Source organism: Emydura macquarii, unplaced genomic scaffold (assembly GCF_026122565.2).
Source record: "Emydura macquarii macquarii isolate MOO-44397 ecotype Brisbane River unplaced genomic scaffold, CSIRO-AGI_Emac_v2 contig_2422, whole genome shotgun sequence".
Lineage (NCBI taxonomy): Eukaryota > Metazoa > Chordata > Testudines > Chelidae > Emydura > Emydura macquarii.
The window spans coordinates 14,036,927-14,052,587 of record NW_027132559.1 but is presented as its reverse complement, the minus strand read 5'-3'; the positions used below and the strand labels follow the sequence as shown (position 1 = coordinate 14,052,587).

The window sequence follows — 15,661 nt, the reverse complement described above, 5'->3', positions numbered from 1 at the left end:
CCCCAATTGCAGGTAGTTGCCCTGTCATGTCAGGCTCCTGGTCTACTAACAACTCCTCCTCCTCTCCATCCCAGCCCCGGTGTTGGGTCTCAAGCACAGCCTAGACAGGCAGTTCCAGTTTCCCAGCCGCTGCCTCTGTTTGTGTGAGTGAGCACTGTAACTCAGGGGCGACACACTAGCATGCTGGTTAAAGACTGGCCTTTATTTCCTGGCCCCAGTCACATAGCATGAATTGGTGTTTCAAAAGGGTAGGTCTCTGTCATGTGACAGAGGTCACTGTCCAGTGACTTCAGCAGCTTGTGTCGTAACACCACCACCACCCACTAATAGTAACCTTTTATAACATGGAATAAAAATGACAAGGCAGGTGTGGATAGAAAAAACAAAAGGTAATGAAGCTCACTGGAAAGCTTATCACAACCAAAGTAAATGGCCTGAATATGGATACCACCTATTGCAAAAACCTTCCATTGCTCATAAGTAAGATTTCAAAATGTAGTAAAATAAGTAGCATATTTGCTGGGTCAGGGGCTGTGCTCCAGGCACAAAGTGCTTCAGTTCCGTCATGTTGAGCAATTAGCTTTGATCACAGTGACTAAGAATTAATTTGTTCTGGAGACTGTAAACAGATCATGCTCTTGTGGGCTATGTTCAAGATAAATAAACCTGCCAAGCTTTTTCCATAGTAGTCACTATATGTGCCAAGGAGAAAAAGCACTGAGAAAGCGAGCTTAATGGGGAGTTATCCCACCACCGCAACTTCTTCACTGTTCAGTAAACATGCAACATGTTGGTCACAATGTTATCCATATTTGTACAAGCTAACTCGTAACATTATCAGCCTGAGGCACAAACTCAAAATACAAGGCTCTCCACTTAGGATCCCAAGCTTCCACCTTTGCATATGTTTGGTAGCACCTAGAGGATAGAGTCCCATTGTGCTAGGTGCTGTATAAATTTATACCACGAAGAAAGTTCCTGCCTTGAGGAGCTTACAATCTGAGTTTCAGAGGAGGAAAAATTCATGGAGATAGACAGACAGACATACGGGAGTACAAAGGGATAGTGAGGTAAGTGGAATAAGCAGCAGTCATAGCAGTCACACTGAATAGTATTAACTCCATGATTAGTCCCTTTGATAACAACAGGACTACTTGCAGAGTAGAGGATGAAATGTGAGAAAGGGGGCAGAATTGAGCCTTTTAAAGTTATTTCTTCAGCATTGTCTTTTTAATTGCTTACATGTCAAAATACTGTATTTCTGACATTACTAAATATTGCAACAAGATGGACAACAGCTCCAATTTGTGTTGATGGGAATTTTGAACTGGAAAAAAAAAGGTGTGGTCCCTATATCTGTATTCCATGCATGGGGTACATACGCTCCATGCGCCTGAGACTGGATATTTGTAGCAAGTAGTGTCCATTAGTCTGCATACATGCAATTGCTCTCCTTGTGTGCCAAACTGAGAGCATAAAGGCTGGTGTGGACCACCATCTCTCCACTTCCTGTTCTTAGCCACAAATCAGCTAGGATCCAAAGCAGTGGGGCTGGAGAGTAGGTAGTGATATACACCCAGGGATCTCACCCCACAAAGAGCCTCCAGTTACAGGTAAGTAACCACCATTTTTTTCTTTGAGTGCTGGTCCCTGTGTGTTCCACACATGGGTGACTGGTAAGCTGTATTCAAACAGGAGGATGCAGTTGATAGGAATGACTGTAACGCTGCTGTCCCCAACGATGCCTCTGGTGAGGAAACATGAGCCGGGGCATAATGCTTCGATGGAGCTCCAGGTAACTGCCTTACAAATGTCCAGTATTTGTTTGTCTCAGAGCAATGCTGTTGAGGTTGCCTGTGCTCTCATGGAGTGGGCCCTCCCCCTGTCCACGGGAGGAATAGGTGCCAACTGATAATATGGAATGATGCATCCAGAGATCCATCTGGAGACTCTTTGGGCTGATAACACTTGTCCTCATGACCACTCCCCTCTGACACTGAAGGAGTGCAGCCTCTTTTCCTCACTGGAAACTCTCTGGCTGTGGGAAGAATACCCGTAAATGAATGGGGATTGGAGTAGAGGAAGATTGTAGCAGATACAGAGAACTCTGATTTAGGCCGTGAGACAGTAAGAAGGAACCAGAGAAGCATCAGTCTGCGCTGCCCTTTATTCTCTTGGTTTGAAACATGAGGAAAACTACTGCACATGCGTGGACCAACAGACATTACTTGCTGCAAAACTCTGATTTCAGGCGCATGGAGTGCATGCGTACCCCAGCCGCAGAATACACACAGGGACCAGTATTTGCAGTAAAATCACAGTACAACAGCATGAGGGAGAACTGCCAAGCTATGATCGTTTAGCCAGGCTGGGAGAACCCCAGCCCAGTCCTGAAAAATCTTTATAAGCATTGAATAAACTGTGGGTCATTGAAACATTCAACATACAAAGACCAAAGTTGCTATAAGAATATACATGTTTTCAAAGGCACCTCCTACATTGAATTCATAGAGGTGGTGCACGCGTTATATGCCTGTGCATGCCTAAATTAGCCAGCATTTTAAATAGTCCATTTGAAAAATGGACTGTTAGTGTCTGCCTGTCTGAAATTTCCTCTAATTCAACAGTAAGTTTAGTGCTGGTTTGAAAACCTAGTGTATTCTGCCTGCGTCCTCTGGATTCGATTACCAGCTAAGGGGGAAAATCAACAGAGTGGCAACCATCCTTCCTCCTGGAAATCTAGCCCCACACATGTATAAGGGATACCGTTCCGTTGGGGTCAGATGCGTGGAGCTGGCTCGCTGAATAGCCCCACCTGCTGCACTTGATAAAGAGTTGGATCTTAATTAGCTGATCCTTATAAAAGAGGGCAGCAGGAAATGGAGACCAGCAACAACAACACTGCAGACAGCTCCCAATGGATGGCTGCCGGAGCTATTCCAGAGAGGAACTGCCCTAGAAAAAACAAATGGACAGGAGGGGAGACTGTTTGAAACCCTTTATTGCTGAGGCTCAGAGGTAAGAAGCAGGCAGTCTTGTTATTGGAGTTACTGGTGTTAAAGACAGACTTGGGGAAGGGCCTACTTTGCTTGCACAGACTTTGAGGGAAGAGTCTGCAAGGGTTTTGATTGTTTTGTTAAGAAGGCTTAAGTAAAGCAACAACCCCCTGCTGAAAAGAGCTTCCTTGGATACCCTGAGAAAGCCCAGCTGGAATTAAGTGAGCTAACTGTGCAAGAACAAAGCTTGGTCTGCTAACAGGAGGGCATGATAGGATAGGCCTCATCCTGTTACAATGCCTCAGATACTGACATGTTGACTTTTAGGGCCTCTGAATGCTTCTTCGCAATTAGAAGTGTGCGAGAATACATCTGAAGGAGCCTTTCAATCATGCCCACACTGTTGTTAAGGTTGATAGGTGAGAGGAGACTCTGCACGTGTAGAAATGGTCCAAGTCAGAAGTAGAACCTGTGAAAACTTTCCAGCTTGCCTCAGCCTAGCTCTGTGACTGTTAGTGTTTGTTCAGCTGCAGTGTCTCCTCAGCCCTTTGGTGCTTGTGGGGCTGTTCACGCACTCCATGAAAGCCAGGGGAAGTGCTGAATTAGCACGAGACTCATTTCAAGTTCTTGTTGCATGCGTGATCTGAAATGCTTGTGGCCTCTCTCTGTCGTTGGTATTATTCCCATCCTCCCTGCATCTCAGCCTCCGCTAGCACTTGGCAAGTTACAAATAAAGACAGATTTGCACAAATGGACCTTGACTAGTACATGCAAAGCGTAAAGATGCTAGAGTGATGGGTTGTGTAGAAAACACAGAGGGTATGTCTATGTTGACGGCGACGCTGTTGGCACTAATGGATCGATTCTGCAGGATCAATTGAGCGGCAGTGGTGACCCGCTCAATTGATCTGGAAGTCGACAGCGTTAATCCACCCCTGCAAAAAGAGTAATTCTGTGGCGACCGGAAGGCACTTCCAGTCAGCGCAGCATAGAGGGGATGCCATGGGTAAATAGAAGTTAGGAAGTCGACAGGAGATACACAAGCTATGTATAGTTGATTCCCTTTGATGCCGCCAAAATTTGCCGGTAGTGCAGACTAAGCCTTAGAATCTTTTATGCATGGATATGAGCATAAAAGGTATAGATACAATTTATAATTTCCTGGGCCATTATTGCTCTGTTCTGTATTAGGTCCTTACCACACTGCCAAGTCTCTTGAATTGCATTTCCTTCCTTGGTAATAGTGGGCCAAATTCTTCCCTGGGGTAATTTCACTACTTTAAACAGAATCGTGTCATGGATTACATCTAGCTCATTGTTTGTAATGGCAAGTCTATCTTGGGAAATTGAGAGTATATTATTTGTATTGTGGTAGCTCCGAGAAGCCCTAGTCATACACCAGGGCCCTGTTTTCTTAGGTGTTGTACAAACACAATATGCAAAGCTGGTTCCTCCTCCGAAGATCTTACAATATTAGAAAAAAGTCTCATCTTGCATCCCTCCCATGTGTTGGTTGTGCACTCACAAGCGACTATAAGCTCTTTGAAACAGGTGCAAGTCTGTGTTCATGTCTAAATCCCCTTGCTACTGGTTAAAAAATATATATATATATATATATATATATATATATATATATATATATTGTAAGGAGGCGGCACCAGGCTGGTTATGACCACATTTTAAAGTGCTAGCTATTTCTTTGGTGACCTTCTTCCACATTTTTTCATCTCTAAATTTAGGTAGTTACTAGAATGGGAGTGTTGCAGACTCAGCAACACAGGAAATGACAAGCAGCAACTGTCCTGATCATTCTTAAAAGAACAGCACAGACTGAGACAGCCTGATGACTATAGTGCAGCCAGATCCAGCTTCTTTTACAAATTGTACCTTTTCATGTCTAATTACTATCATAGATGTTTCACTTAAGACAGCCACATAAAACACAAAAGCTGAAGTAGCAGTCAGTCTGGCATATAAAAGCCAGGAAACTGATCAAGCTAGGGCTTCTATGACTGTATTCAAACCGCCCCACTGTGCCTTAGATCAATAAGTGACGTTACACGGCTTGGGTGCCATAATTGTTCGGTACAAGTAAAACATAGCACCATGCAGGATCAGGCCCTACCTATAGAAACTGAATTTAATACTTTTGCCTGCTTAAGTTAGTATTATCCAAATATGAAATCAGCGAAGGCTTCAGAATAATGGATGATGTTTACAAATAAGAAATAGACATTACTGAAATAGGCTGAGAAAAATATGTAAAAATATTGGGACCTTGGCTGGGGTAAAAGCTGATATCATTTGGTATGAAGCTGGAATCATCATCGAATGGGTGTTTCTAGTGGGGGCCACAGGGGTCTTGGCCCTACACTATTTAACATTTTTATCAATGACCTCAAAGAGAACATAAAATCACTACTGATACAATTTGCAGAGGACACACAAATTGGGGGAGTGGAAAATAATGACAAGATCATTGATACAGTGATCTGGATTGCTTTGTAAACTGTGCTTAAGCAAACATTATGCATTTTAATACCGCTATATGTAAATTTATACATCTAGGAAAAAAGCATGCAGGCCATACTTACAGGATTGGGGGCTCTATTATGGGAAGCAGTGATTGAAAAAGGTGTAGGAGTTGTGGTGGATAAACAGCTGAACATGAACTCCCAAGGTGATGCTATGGCCAAAGGGGGAATGCGATTCTTGGATGCATAAAAAGGGGAATCTTGAGTAGAAGTAGAGAGGTTATTTTACCTTTGTATTTGGCACCGGTGCGACTGCTGCTGGAATGCTGTGTCCAGTTCAAGGAGGATGTTGATAAATTGGAGAGGGTTCAGAGAAGAGCCACGAGAATGATTAAAGGATTAGAAAACGTTTCTTATAGTGACAGACTCCAGGAGCAAAATCTAGTTAGCTTAACAAAGAGAAGGTTAAGGGGTGACTTGATTATAGTCCTACATGGGGAATAAATATTTAATAATGAGCTCTTCAATCTAGCAGAGAAGGAAATAGCCCAATCCAATGGTTGGAAGTTTGTTAGACAAATTCAGATGGGAAATAAGGCATAGATTTTTAACAGTGAGGGTAATTAACCACTGAAATAATTTAAATCAAGACTGGATGTTTTTCTAAAAGGTGGTATGCTCTAGGAATTATTTGGGGGAAGTTCCCTGGCCTGTGTTATACTGCAGGTCGCATCAGATGGTCACAATGGTCCCTTCTGGCCTTGGAATCTATTAAGTTAGTTACACTGAATTTAATGGAATGACGGTGATTTTCACTATCTTAAATTCTGGCCATTTATCTTCAGTACAGTAAATACAGCAAACTATCAGTTGTATGATATAGCAAACCAATTCTACCGTATTTTAATGAAATACATAGTAATCACTTGGATTTTCTAGCTCATGTATACAAATTACAATAAAATAACATTAATAAATGGGTGCTGATTTCCGTTCTGTGTAAGCAATGGAAGTGCTCTGAGATGTAGTGATGAAAAGCACTATGTAAGAGCTAAATATTATTTTCAAGCAGCTGTGCATCCCTATTTGGAGAAAGCAGAGTTGTAATATTTTAATCTATTAACCAGATTCTCCCACCTTTATTGTTGTTGTTGAGAAAAAAAGCACAGACACCCAAAGAATCTGCATTTGTTAGTTCTTTCTTTAATAAAGCAGGTTAGACATTCTTCCAGAGTAAAGATACAAATTTCCACAACTAAATGAATACCCAGTCAAAATATGGTGACCACCTTTCTGTAGTAAGGTATGACTGACATTACATGCACAAAACTTGAGACAGTCATACGGCACAGACGTGAGATACAGTACAACAAGCCTCAAATAGGCCTAGGTATATTCTTAAAGTACCTCATTAGTATTTATCTGTAATTTACAATGCATATTATTTTCTATCAGATTACTGTTATCCATGAACATTATGAGCAGGTTATCCTTGGAAGAAAGAATAATCCTGTGTTTTAAAATGGCAATTTCTTCCTTGGTATATTCGTAACATAAGGCAAGATAGGGTGATTATCTGTCATTTTGTCCAAACTATAGCTATTTGGCTTCATGTATATATAAAAGTCTAATGACATTTCCAGTATGATCAAACAGCAGACACAAATATTATTTGGAATGTAGAGGGACATGGTATAACCAAGTGGATTCATCTAATTGGATTCACTCAAATCTCATTCACTCTAATCTCTACTGCTGAGGATTTGTTCAAATCCCATGACATGATAAACATTCAGCCAACAGGGTGATTCACCGATTATTACAAACTTGTGAGTATTTTTAAAAAAGGGTTTTTTTTTAAACAAAGCTGAAATTATCAAATGTGAGATTCATGATATAACCACTAAATTTAAAAAAATAAGAAAACTGTACAAATCAGTTTTTATGGCACCGAGACTGTTCAAGAGAATGACAATGTGATCCCTGGAGTAAAGGTCAGAAAACAAGAGTGTTTAAAAAAAAATTAAAAGAAATTAAGTGTTTTACCCATGCCAGACTGCTGGAGTCACTGAAGGTTCTGTATCCTAAAACAGAATAATGCTTGATTTTCTGTATCTCCATAATACTTTCCCCATCTTTACATATGCACTTCTTGAGCAGATTCACCTTTCTGCCACAACAGCAACAACTCTAGCTAGAAGGGGTAAGGCTAGAAAAGCTCGAAGGATCTAAATTAACAGCTATTTAATCTCCTGGTATTCACACAAACTCAGGGATACAAAATAAACCTGCACACAAGCAGGCAGGTTAAATCCTGATGTGGTTTTTTTGTGAAGATGTAGAAATGAGGACTAGAATTAAACTATCCTGCCCCCCAAAATGTTATGCGTTTAAGATCTTTCAGCAAAACAATCATCTTGACTGTGCTGCACATCAACCTGTCAAACACTATGCTAAATCTGCTCATACCATTCCAGTATTTCTTCATTTTACAAGGCACAAATAATTTTAGAAGAATTATATGGTGGTTTTCAAATGTTTAAGTGTGTGGCAGCTACCCTGTAATTATGTGATAATTACCTTTTCATTTCAGTCTTCAACACAAGACCTTGTAAGATCCACACTGAGCAAATCACGTCACCTAACTTTAAAATACTGTATTTAACTCCAGTTCCAATTACCAGTTAATCTGCAAGTATGTATCATTTATTAATGACATAACATTTGCCATGCAATTACAAAGTTATTGCATAGTTTCACTGTATGTGTCCTGTAAAATAAAACCATATAAACACAGAGGAGTTTTTTGTTGTTGTGAATATAGTAATTTAGTGGCATTCTTTCTAGAAGTGTATTTTCTCAGAACTGCTGAAAGAGTAGGCTTCCATTTATTATTAATTCTTTTTGTGACTTCCAAAAAGTTTAAGAATGATTATGGAATGCAAAAAGAATCATATAATGTATTTTCAGATGCATTACACATTTCATGGGAAAGAGATTTCCTTTTCTGAATAGAAAAACAAGTTATAATTAGAATCTTGATCTTACTGAACTACTGCCTGACTGGAAATGGGGAAGATCACGTCATCCTGTTTGCTACTACCCATGTATTCTCTGTATGCAAAAATGTGAAATAAAGTGCTTTTAATTATGATGAGTGCCTCAGGTTCTTTTCCTCCTTTCCTGGCAAATTATGTGTACCCAATAGCTGGAAGCTGTTTTAATTCAGTCTGCTCAGATCTAACACCATTAGAAGGTTAAATTCCCCTAGCAAACCACTGATTTAGACATGTTAATCTCAGTAAACTATAATTCTTCTGAGGGAAAGTGAAATTTGGGATAAGAGGTATACCTCTGAGGAGAAAAAAATATTAGGCAAAAAGAAGTAGGATTCTGTTGTTCAGATACCCATCCTTTCCAAAATTTGCCAGCTGGTTCTACTTTAACACAGGGGTGAGGAAGGCTGAAAAATGGGACACAAACCTGTGTGTATAACCTGCACCAGCTATTATGAGATGAAGATTAAGAACTCAGGACTCCTCTGCTGAGAATGACCCTGGTGGCATACCTATATCAGAGGAAGGGCAACTTCATTTAGCATCAAAAGGAAAGATCACACCCAATCAAGCTATCTGCAAAGGGAATTTTTCATCTTTCCATTAGCAGCATATAAATTTTCATCTCTCCATTAAATTGTGAATCTCTTTTTTAAATACAGTAGTAGAAGGTCTTTCACTTAGTTTATATCGCTCTCATTTATTGCAGATAGATAGGAATCAGAGTAGAGTTCTCCTTTGCCATCTCTCCTTATCTGAGCAGGGAACAAAATTACTCCAGCAAGGTGGATGATTTTCAACAACTCCATAATTTGGAGTCTCCACATCATTTCAATTTTCAAACCACATCCCACTCCTTTTCACAGCCTTGCCTACAACATACTTCTATATCTCAAAACAGATGCTTTGACTGAGAACTAATGCTATACTTCAGCAAAAGTCACCACTCGGATTCCTCTGGCACAAGGAAAAGGAATCTCATAGTCCCTTGGAATGCAGGACTCCTGTGGGACAATGGACAGTGTTTCTAATCAAATACATGGGAATAACTCCAAGTCACATTTCTAAATGAATTATTTCTTAAACTGTAACAGAATTGCCATGAAGGAAAACTACAGCACCATCATGATGAATGGACTTGATTCTTATACACAAAAGAATCTTAAAACATTCTTAAAACATTTACCGAAACAGATTCCAAAGGAACACTATTCCAACACACCCACCCCATACCACCTCACTCAAATATTAGAAGTCTTTTAACTAGTAGAGATTCAAGCTTTAAAGAGGCTATTTTAGACTTAAATTGGTGTTCTATAATGGAAGTGCTGGCCTTGTCTTTTATAGTTTCTCTCTGAGTACTAGTCAGAGGTTTCTGCTGTCTGTGACTCCAGTAATCCTCTTGATGCCAGCTGCTGAACCAGTGTGTGATATGAAGGATGCTTTGCATCTCTGATTTGCATCCCCTCATTTTCTACCCATAATCTCTAAAGAAAGAGTCCCCTTCCAACCCAGCAAAAACCTAACCTGCGTGTTGGAAAAAGTAAATGTATTAATTGTAGTTTTGTTTCCTTTCCTTTGGGTATGCTGCTAGGTAGTAACTCACTTGCTAATCCACTGGTATATATGCTGAATATTATTCTATGTGGTGAGAAACTAAGTGAATCGTTTTATAGCTATAGAAGCCACTAAGATAACCCTATGGCTAGCAGTAGTTGTATGTTAGACCTCAATACTACTGCTGCTCTTATTAAGGTCATCATTATGAAATTTTTATTCTCTTACTGCCTGTACCAACTTCGTGCTCTGATTTATTAGCTAGGCTTTGGGCAGATGAAATGGGTTATCCTTTATATACCTTCTGTCCTTCTGAGTTAGTCATTCAGCCCTGTGGAATCAAAGTTATTTCAGCTGAGGTTTAGTAACTGACCTCACAAGCTTTCCAAGCTGTTTGTTTAGATGTCCAAGGGGCTGACAATAGTGAAGTCCGAATCCTTGCTATTATTGCTGCTATCATCATCAGGGCTGGAACTCAGGTTACTAGAGGAAGCTGAAATGGAGCCCATGAGTGGATCAGAAAAGACCAAGGAAGAACGAGATGGAGCATCATTATTTGCTGCTGCCTCCTTGTGTGCCTGAAGTGACTGCTTGTGCTCAGAGACAGCACTTTTATTTTCTTCCTCTTCTTTGGAAACCAGGATATAGGCATCCGTGCTTGTACCCTCTGAATTTCCACTTGTTTCAGTTGTTGCCTGTGAGACAATAGCATAGAAAGGATTTACAGTAAATGGTAAAACTAACAACCACAGCTTTCTTATTTAAAAATCTCTATTATACCCATCACTGTGATTCTGGACATAAGAAAAATACATAATTGTTGGACACAACTGGCAGAACTCTGCCACTCTGGCTTGTATCATCTCCACCCACTGTCCAGACAAGTACCCTTGGGGTTTTAGGTGCACAAACAGTTAAATTCAGAGTATCCAAATGTATCTTGAACTGTGTCCTAAACAACACTAAGAAGGACCCTGATTAGATACATGGAGGGAATTCATTCCAGATTCAAGAGCCCCCTTCCAAGAAGTGCTCAATGGCTCATCTCTCAAGCCTCACTTCTGGGGAGAAACAGTAAGAGGAAACTGGCTGATTGCAAGTGTTACAGAAGGGCAGAAGAGGAACATATTAGGTTTTTTAACTAACCAAATAGCAATGGTGAAAGATAGTTTTCTACTTTGCATGAAATATGAAGTTGAGAGAGAATAAAAATACATCACCAGATACTGGGGCTTGTACTGGTGCTAAAGTACTTCTCTCTCACGTTACTGCGTTCCCTGTAGTTCTACATAACTAGGTGATCACAGTTTGGGATCTTATATGTACATTATAATACTGAAGATCTTTGGAAATCAGAATTACAGTGACATTACTTTTTCTGTATTGGTTAATGAGCTAGTATTAGAGAACTTTTGGCTTATAGAAGTTAGTGTAAAATGACATTTGGGAGCATGATCTGAATCTCCACCTAGCCCGCATGGTGGTTTATTCACCAAACTTCCAAAGCACCTGGAACAACTGCAGTCCCTCAAGAGGTCTACGATTTGAATCGAAAAAGCTCTAATTATGAGGATCGATGGCATATTCTGCAGAGCAGAAATTCTTTTATTAGCAAATTTATGATCTGTTACCTGGAATGGATGGCAGACTATTTCCCCTTTCTTCCATAAGAAACAGATTCATATCATGTTCCTGTACAGGAAACAGTTTATTCACCTAACAGGGATCACGCCTGGGTGCCTAGTCAATTTCCTACAGCTGCCACCAGTAAGAATACAATCTGGCAAACTGTCTGACATGGGCTAAGTAGTGACTCCTCTTTATCCTGAGATGAGATGATCTTGACTCCAATTTGTTAGATTTACAATAACACAAGGCTGAGAAAAGGGAAAAGAAGTGGAAGGGGCAGCTGGAGGAACATATGTGTCAGTTATGTAAGGCTCAAATAGGCAATGGTGTGCAAAGTAGGGGCAACTCCATCAGAAATGATTTTTCAGGCAAATGAGCAGGCAAAATTATACTTCCCAGCATAATATAACTTCAGGGTAAGAGCAGTGGGAGGCTTTGGTAGAGGAGAAAAAGAAAAAAATTAAATAAAGGATAGGGAAGAGTTTGAGTGAAATAGAGACAGATTAGTAATACAGTATCTAAAATTATGTGCATCTTTAAAATATTGGTGATCCATAACTTGCCTATAGGTACCCCTTGGGCTCCTGCAAAATTTATTTTACTGCAGTTACTGCAAACAGTCATTTCCCATTGTGTCTCTTATTTATTATACAAGAGAACTCTCTTGAAAGTCCTCAATCCATCAATGATTTGGAGGACTGAAGTACAGTATATATGGGAGGAACAGAGGGGAAGCTTATGCTATTATTATGCAAGTAGTTGCTACAGATTATTAAAAATTAACATGGAAAAATATCAGCTGAGATACCTCATGAGCAAAGAAAAGTTTCTTTTAAAGGGGTTCCAGAGACATTTTCACTATCAATATGGAATATTTAAAAAATGTCTTGTTTATATAACTTAATATTAAAAATTCATTTTTATATACATTTTCTTCTAAAAATAAATTACCCATTTTAATACTGCCTCTCCAATACAAATTGAAACATTTCACATTCAATGTAGCAACAAAATATGACATATATCACAAGCAATAATAACTATCAATTATATTGTTAATGGATCTAAAAAACTGACTTTAGCTGAACGCTGTTGCTAATCTTTACATGCGTACATGCTTTTTTATATAACTTAATGAATAATTCATTTTCCTTCAGATTACCATTATAAAATTAATACAACCCAAATTGAGCAGATTCTTTTTAAGAGTTCCAAAAACTATTCATTAAGTTTGTAATGTAGTTAAAACTGTCTAGCACTACTCCTTTTGTGAATTAAAATAAATCTTTTTTTCACTACTGTCCAAGAAATTACAAACAAACAGATCTAACTTACAGGCAGAGACACTGCATTATTTAAACACCTTCTGTATGATGAAACATATATTTCTTCTTTAATTACTGTCTTTCTTTCATCTGATCTACCTGAATTACCATCTTCATCATCTGTCAGTTAATCAGTTACCATGTCTAGGGCTCTGAGAACAGTGTGTGTGTACAAGAATGGCTCAGCTCCAGAAATAAATCAATAGTCTATTGCTTGATTCCATGGGCATCCATCACACAGTATTACAGAGGGCCAAACCAAGGTCATCTGAGGCTGTAGGTCCCATTCTACATTTCAAGACCTCCTTTTTCTTTTTATATCAGTAATGTAAGCTATTTTAAACCCCCCGAGTTGACGTAATCCACTTTTTCTCTTTTCCCTATTCTTTTTAGAAGCTCCTGACACAGATACCAATTCAATTTAAGCACTGAGTATATTTTATAATTCCAGCCTGATGGCATCATATTAGCCACCATTTAGTCTTCCCAGCTCTCTTGTCCAAGATGGCTGTCACCCTAGGGAACCAAAGGCATTACCTAGCAACACACTTACAAGTGTGTGACCAGTGCTAGCCATCTTGAAGAGATTTGTAAGACAAACAGCTTGATTTCCTTAAGGCAACGAACAGGCACTGCCATAGCTGGTTATACTGGAGGCATGCTGCTGCAGTTTCCTAACTTCTGAAATGTGCTGTTGTCTGGTTAGGTGAAACCCTCCTCTTTTAATAAAGGTAAAAGAAAGAAGCATCATATCTTAGCTTTTCTTCACTGTTACGTTCTTCAGTTTTTAGGCTACCCAAATTTTGGGCTCCCTAAACCTGGGTTTAGTAGAACTATGCTTCAGATTGGAGCATACCTGTTGCCTCCAATATGCTATAATGGGCTTGGTGTAAATATAGGTCTGTGTTTAGAACACGCTATTATTTTGATGCTGATATTTCCAGAGGTAAAATCAGTCTCCCCACTACTTGCTCTGCCTGTTTCTCTTTCAGGAAACTCATACTGACGTGAACCATGTTTTCTTCCATCTGCCGCCACTACTGAATAAATGAAAAATGACAGAATTATACTTCCAGTAGCTTTTGAAAGTTAACAACCTTTCACCTGGTGCCATATGGCTTCTCCATGCATTTTTCCTGATGAATATCAGCTTCTAGCATCAGGCTTATTTCAATTGCCTACATACTGTGAACAAGCTAAAGTGAACAATAAGAATACATTTAAAATAAGCCTAGAAGAACCGCAGCAGCTCATTTAGTCTCCTCTTTGGGCTAGTCAATGCAAAATTTCTATTTATCAACTGCATTGATACTAAAATTAATGCTATACATCTTATTTGAGGCTGCTTCTTATTCCACTGCAGCAAAGAGTTAAAAATGGAGCTTTAGGGGAAAAAAAAGCCTTTCCTATATGTGTAATTCTTTATAAAATGTCAAGTGCTACAGCAATGTGCCACTCTGCCCAAATATAGAGTGGTATAAATAATAATACCTAGGTGTTGTACAGCGTTTTCATTTTTCTATTGGAAAGTGCTTTCTTTACAGTATCATCACTCTCATTTTACAGATGGGGCAACTGAGGTACGAAGTGGAATGTAACTTTCTTTTTTGATTAATGAAGTGAGAAATGACCAGTATTTAAAACACATTGAAACACAATGGGCCAGATTTCAATCTCATTTACACTAATATAAATCTGCAGTAATGCCAATGAAGTCAACTGAGCTACACTGCTGTGAGACTAGTGTAGATGAGAGGAGATCTGGGCCCAGAACATTTTCCAGATGCTCTGGAATATAAATGTAATTTCTACATAATAGACTCAGCAGCCATAAAAGGCCATAGTAAATAGAATTACACACATTATTGCAGTAAGAAAAAACCCACAAATAGAGCAAAATTTATTTTGCTGGAAATACATTAAATAGGAATGAAACTAAAGCAACACAACCCAGTCTAAATAATTAATGTTGAGAACTTTTTAAACTTTCTGCTGTATTTAGAAAATGCTTCCAGCTTGATCTGAAGACATCACTGTAGCACATTACCTTCATTAAGACTAGAAAGCTGGGCTGTGGTCCTGTTTGAAAAAAAACTATTTAATGCTCTCATTTCACAGGCTACTAAACGTTAGCAGTTTTATCTTTTAATTTTCATTACACAGGGTCAACACGTTTTCTCTTTTTATTTAATTTTACCCACTAAAGCTAAACAAAATGTAGTCAGAAAGAGCAAAGAATGCTGGCGTGTTAATATTTCTTCCCAACAATAAGCAGTACTAAAACTAATTTCTAATTTTTGTTACTATAGTAAAATGATGCTCATTACCATAATTGGAGCTTCCAGAAGATAAAATGAGAAACGGCTAATAAGAATAAATGTTTACTGTATCCTATACTGTAATGTGCCCTAATCTGCAGACATTAGCCATTTAGAGCTGAAAACCTTATTAAATGTTTTATCAGGGTTAGATTGCACAACCCATACTCACATTTGTCAGCAGTTACTCATGAGTAGTCCCACTGATACCAATGTGTGAGTAAATTCTTACCAGCATAAGTAATGTTTGCACAATTTAACACAGTGGGTTGTGTGTTACATTGTACCTTTCATTTTAGACTGTAA

General features: G+C 39.0%; 1 protein-coding gene and 1 long non-coding RNA gene across 2 annotated transcripts in view; one reads left to right on the top strand and one right to left on the bottom strand.

The window, feature by feature from the left end:
* Window positions 1–8,173, top strand: part of LOC137162287 (uncharacterized) — a 38,701-nt gene extending 30,528 nt beyond the window's left edge. Inside the window, exon 3 of the long non-coding RNA XR_010922346.1 lies at window positions 8,064–8,173. This is a non-coding gene — a long non-coding RNA (uncharacterized lncRNA). The remainder of the gene's footprint in view (window positions 1–8,063) is intronic.
* TBC1D5 (TBC1 domain family member 5) overlaps window positions 6,654–15,661 on the bottom strand; it is a 450,092-nt gene continuing 441,084 nt past the window's right edge. The window contains exon 24 of the mRNA XM_067561949.1: window positions 6,654–10,778. Coding sequence (XP_067418050.1) covers window positions 10,482–10,778 — 297 coding nt within the window. The 3' untranslated portion in view covers window positions 6,654–10,481. The remainder of the gene's footprint in view (window positions 10,779–15,661) is intronic.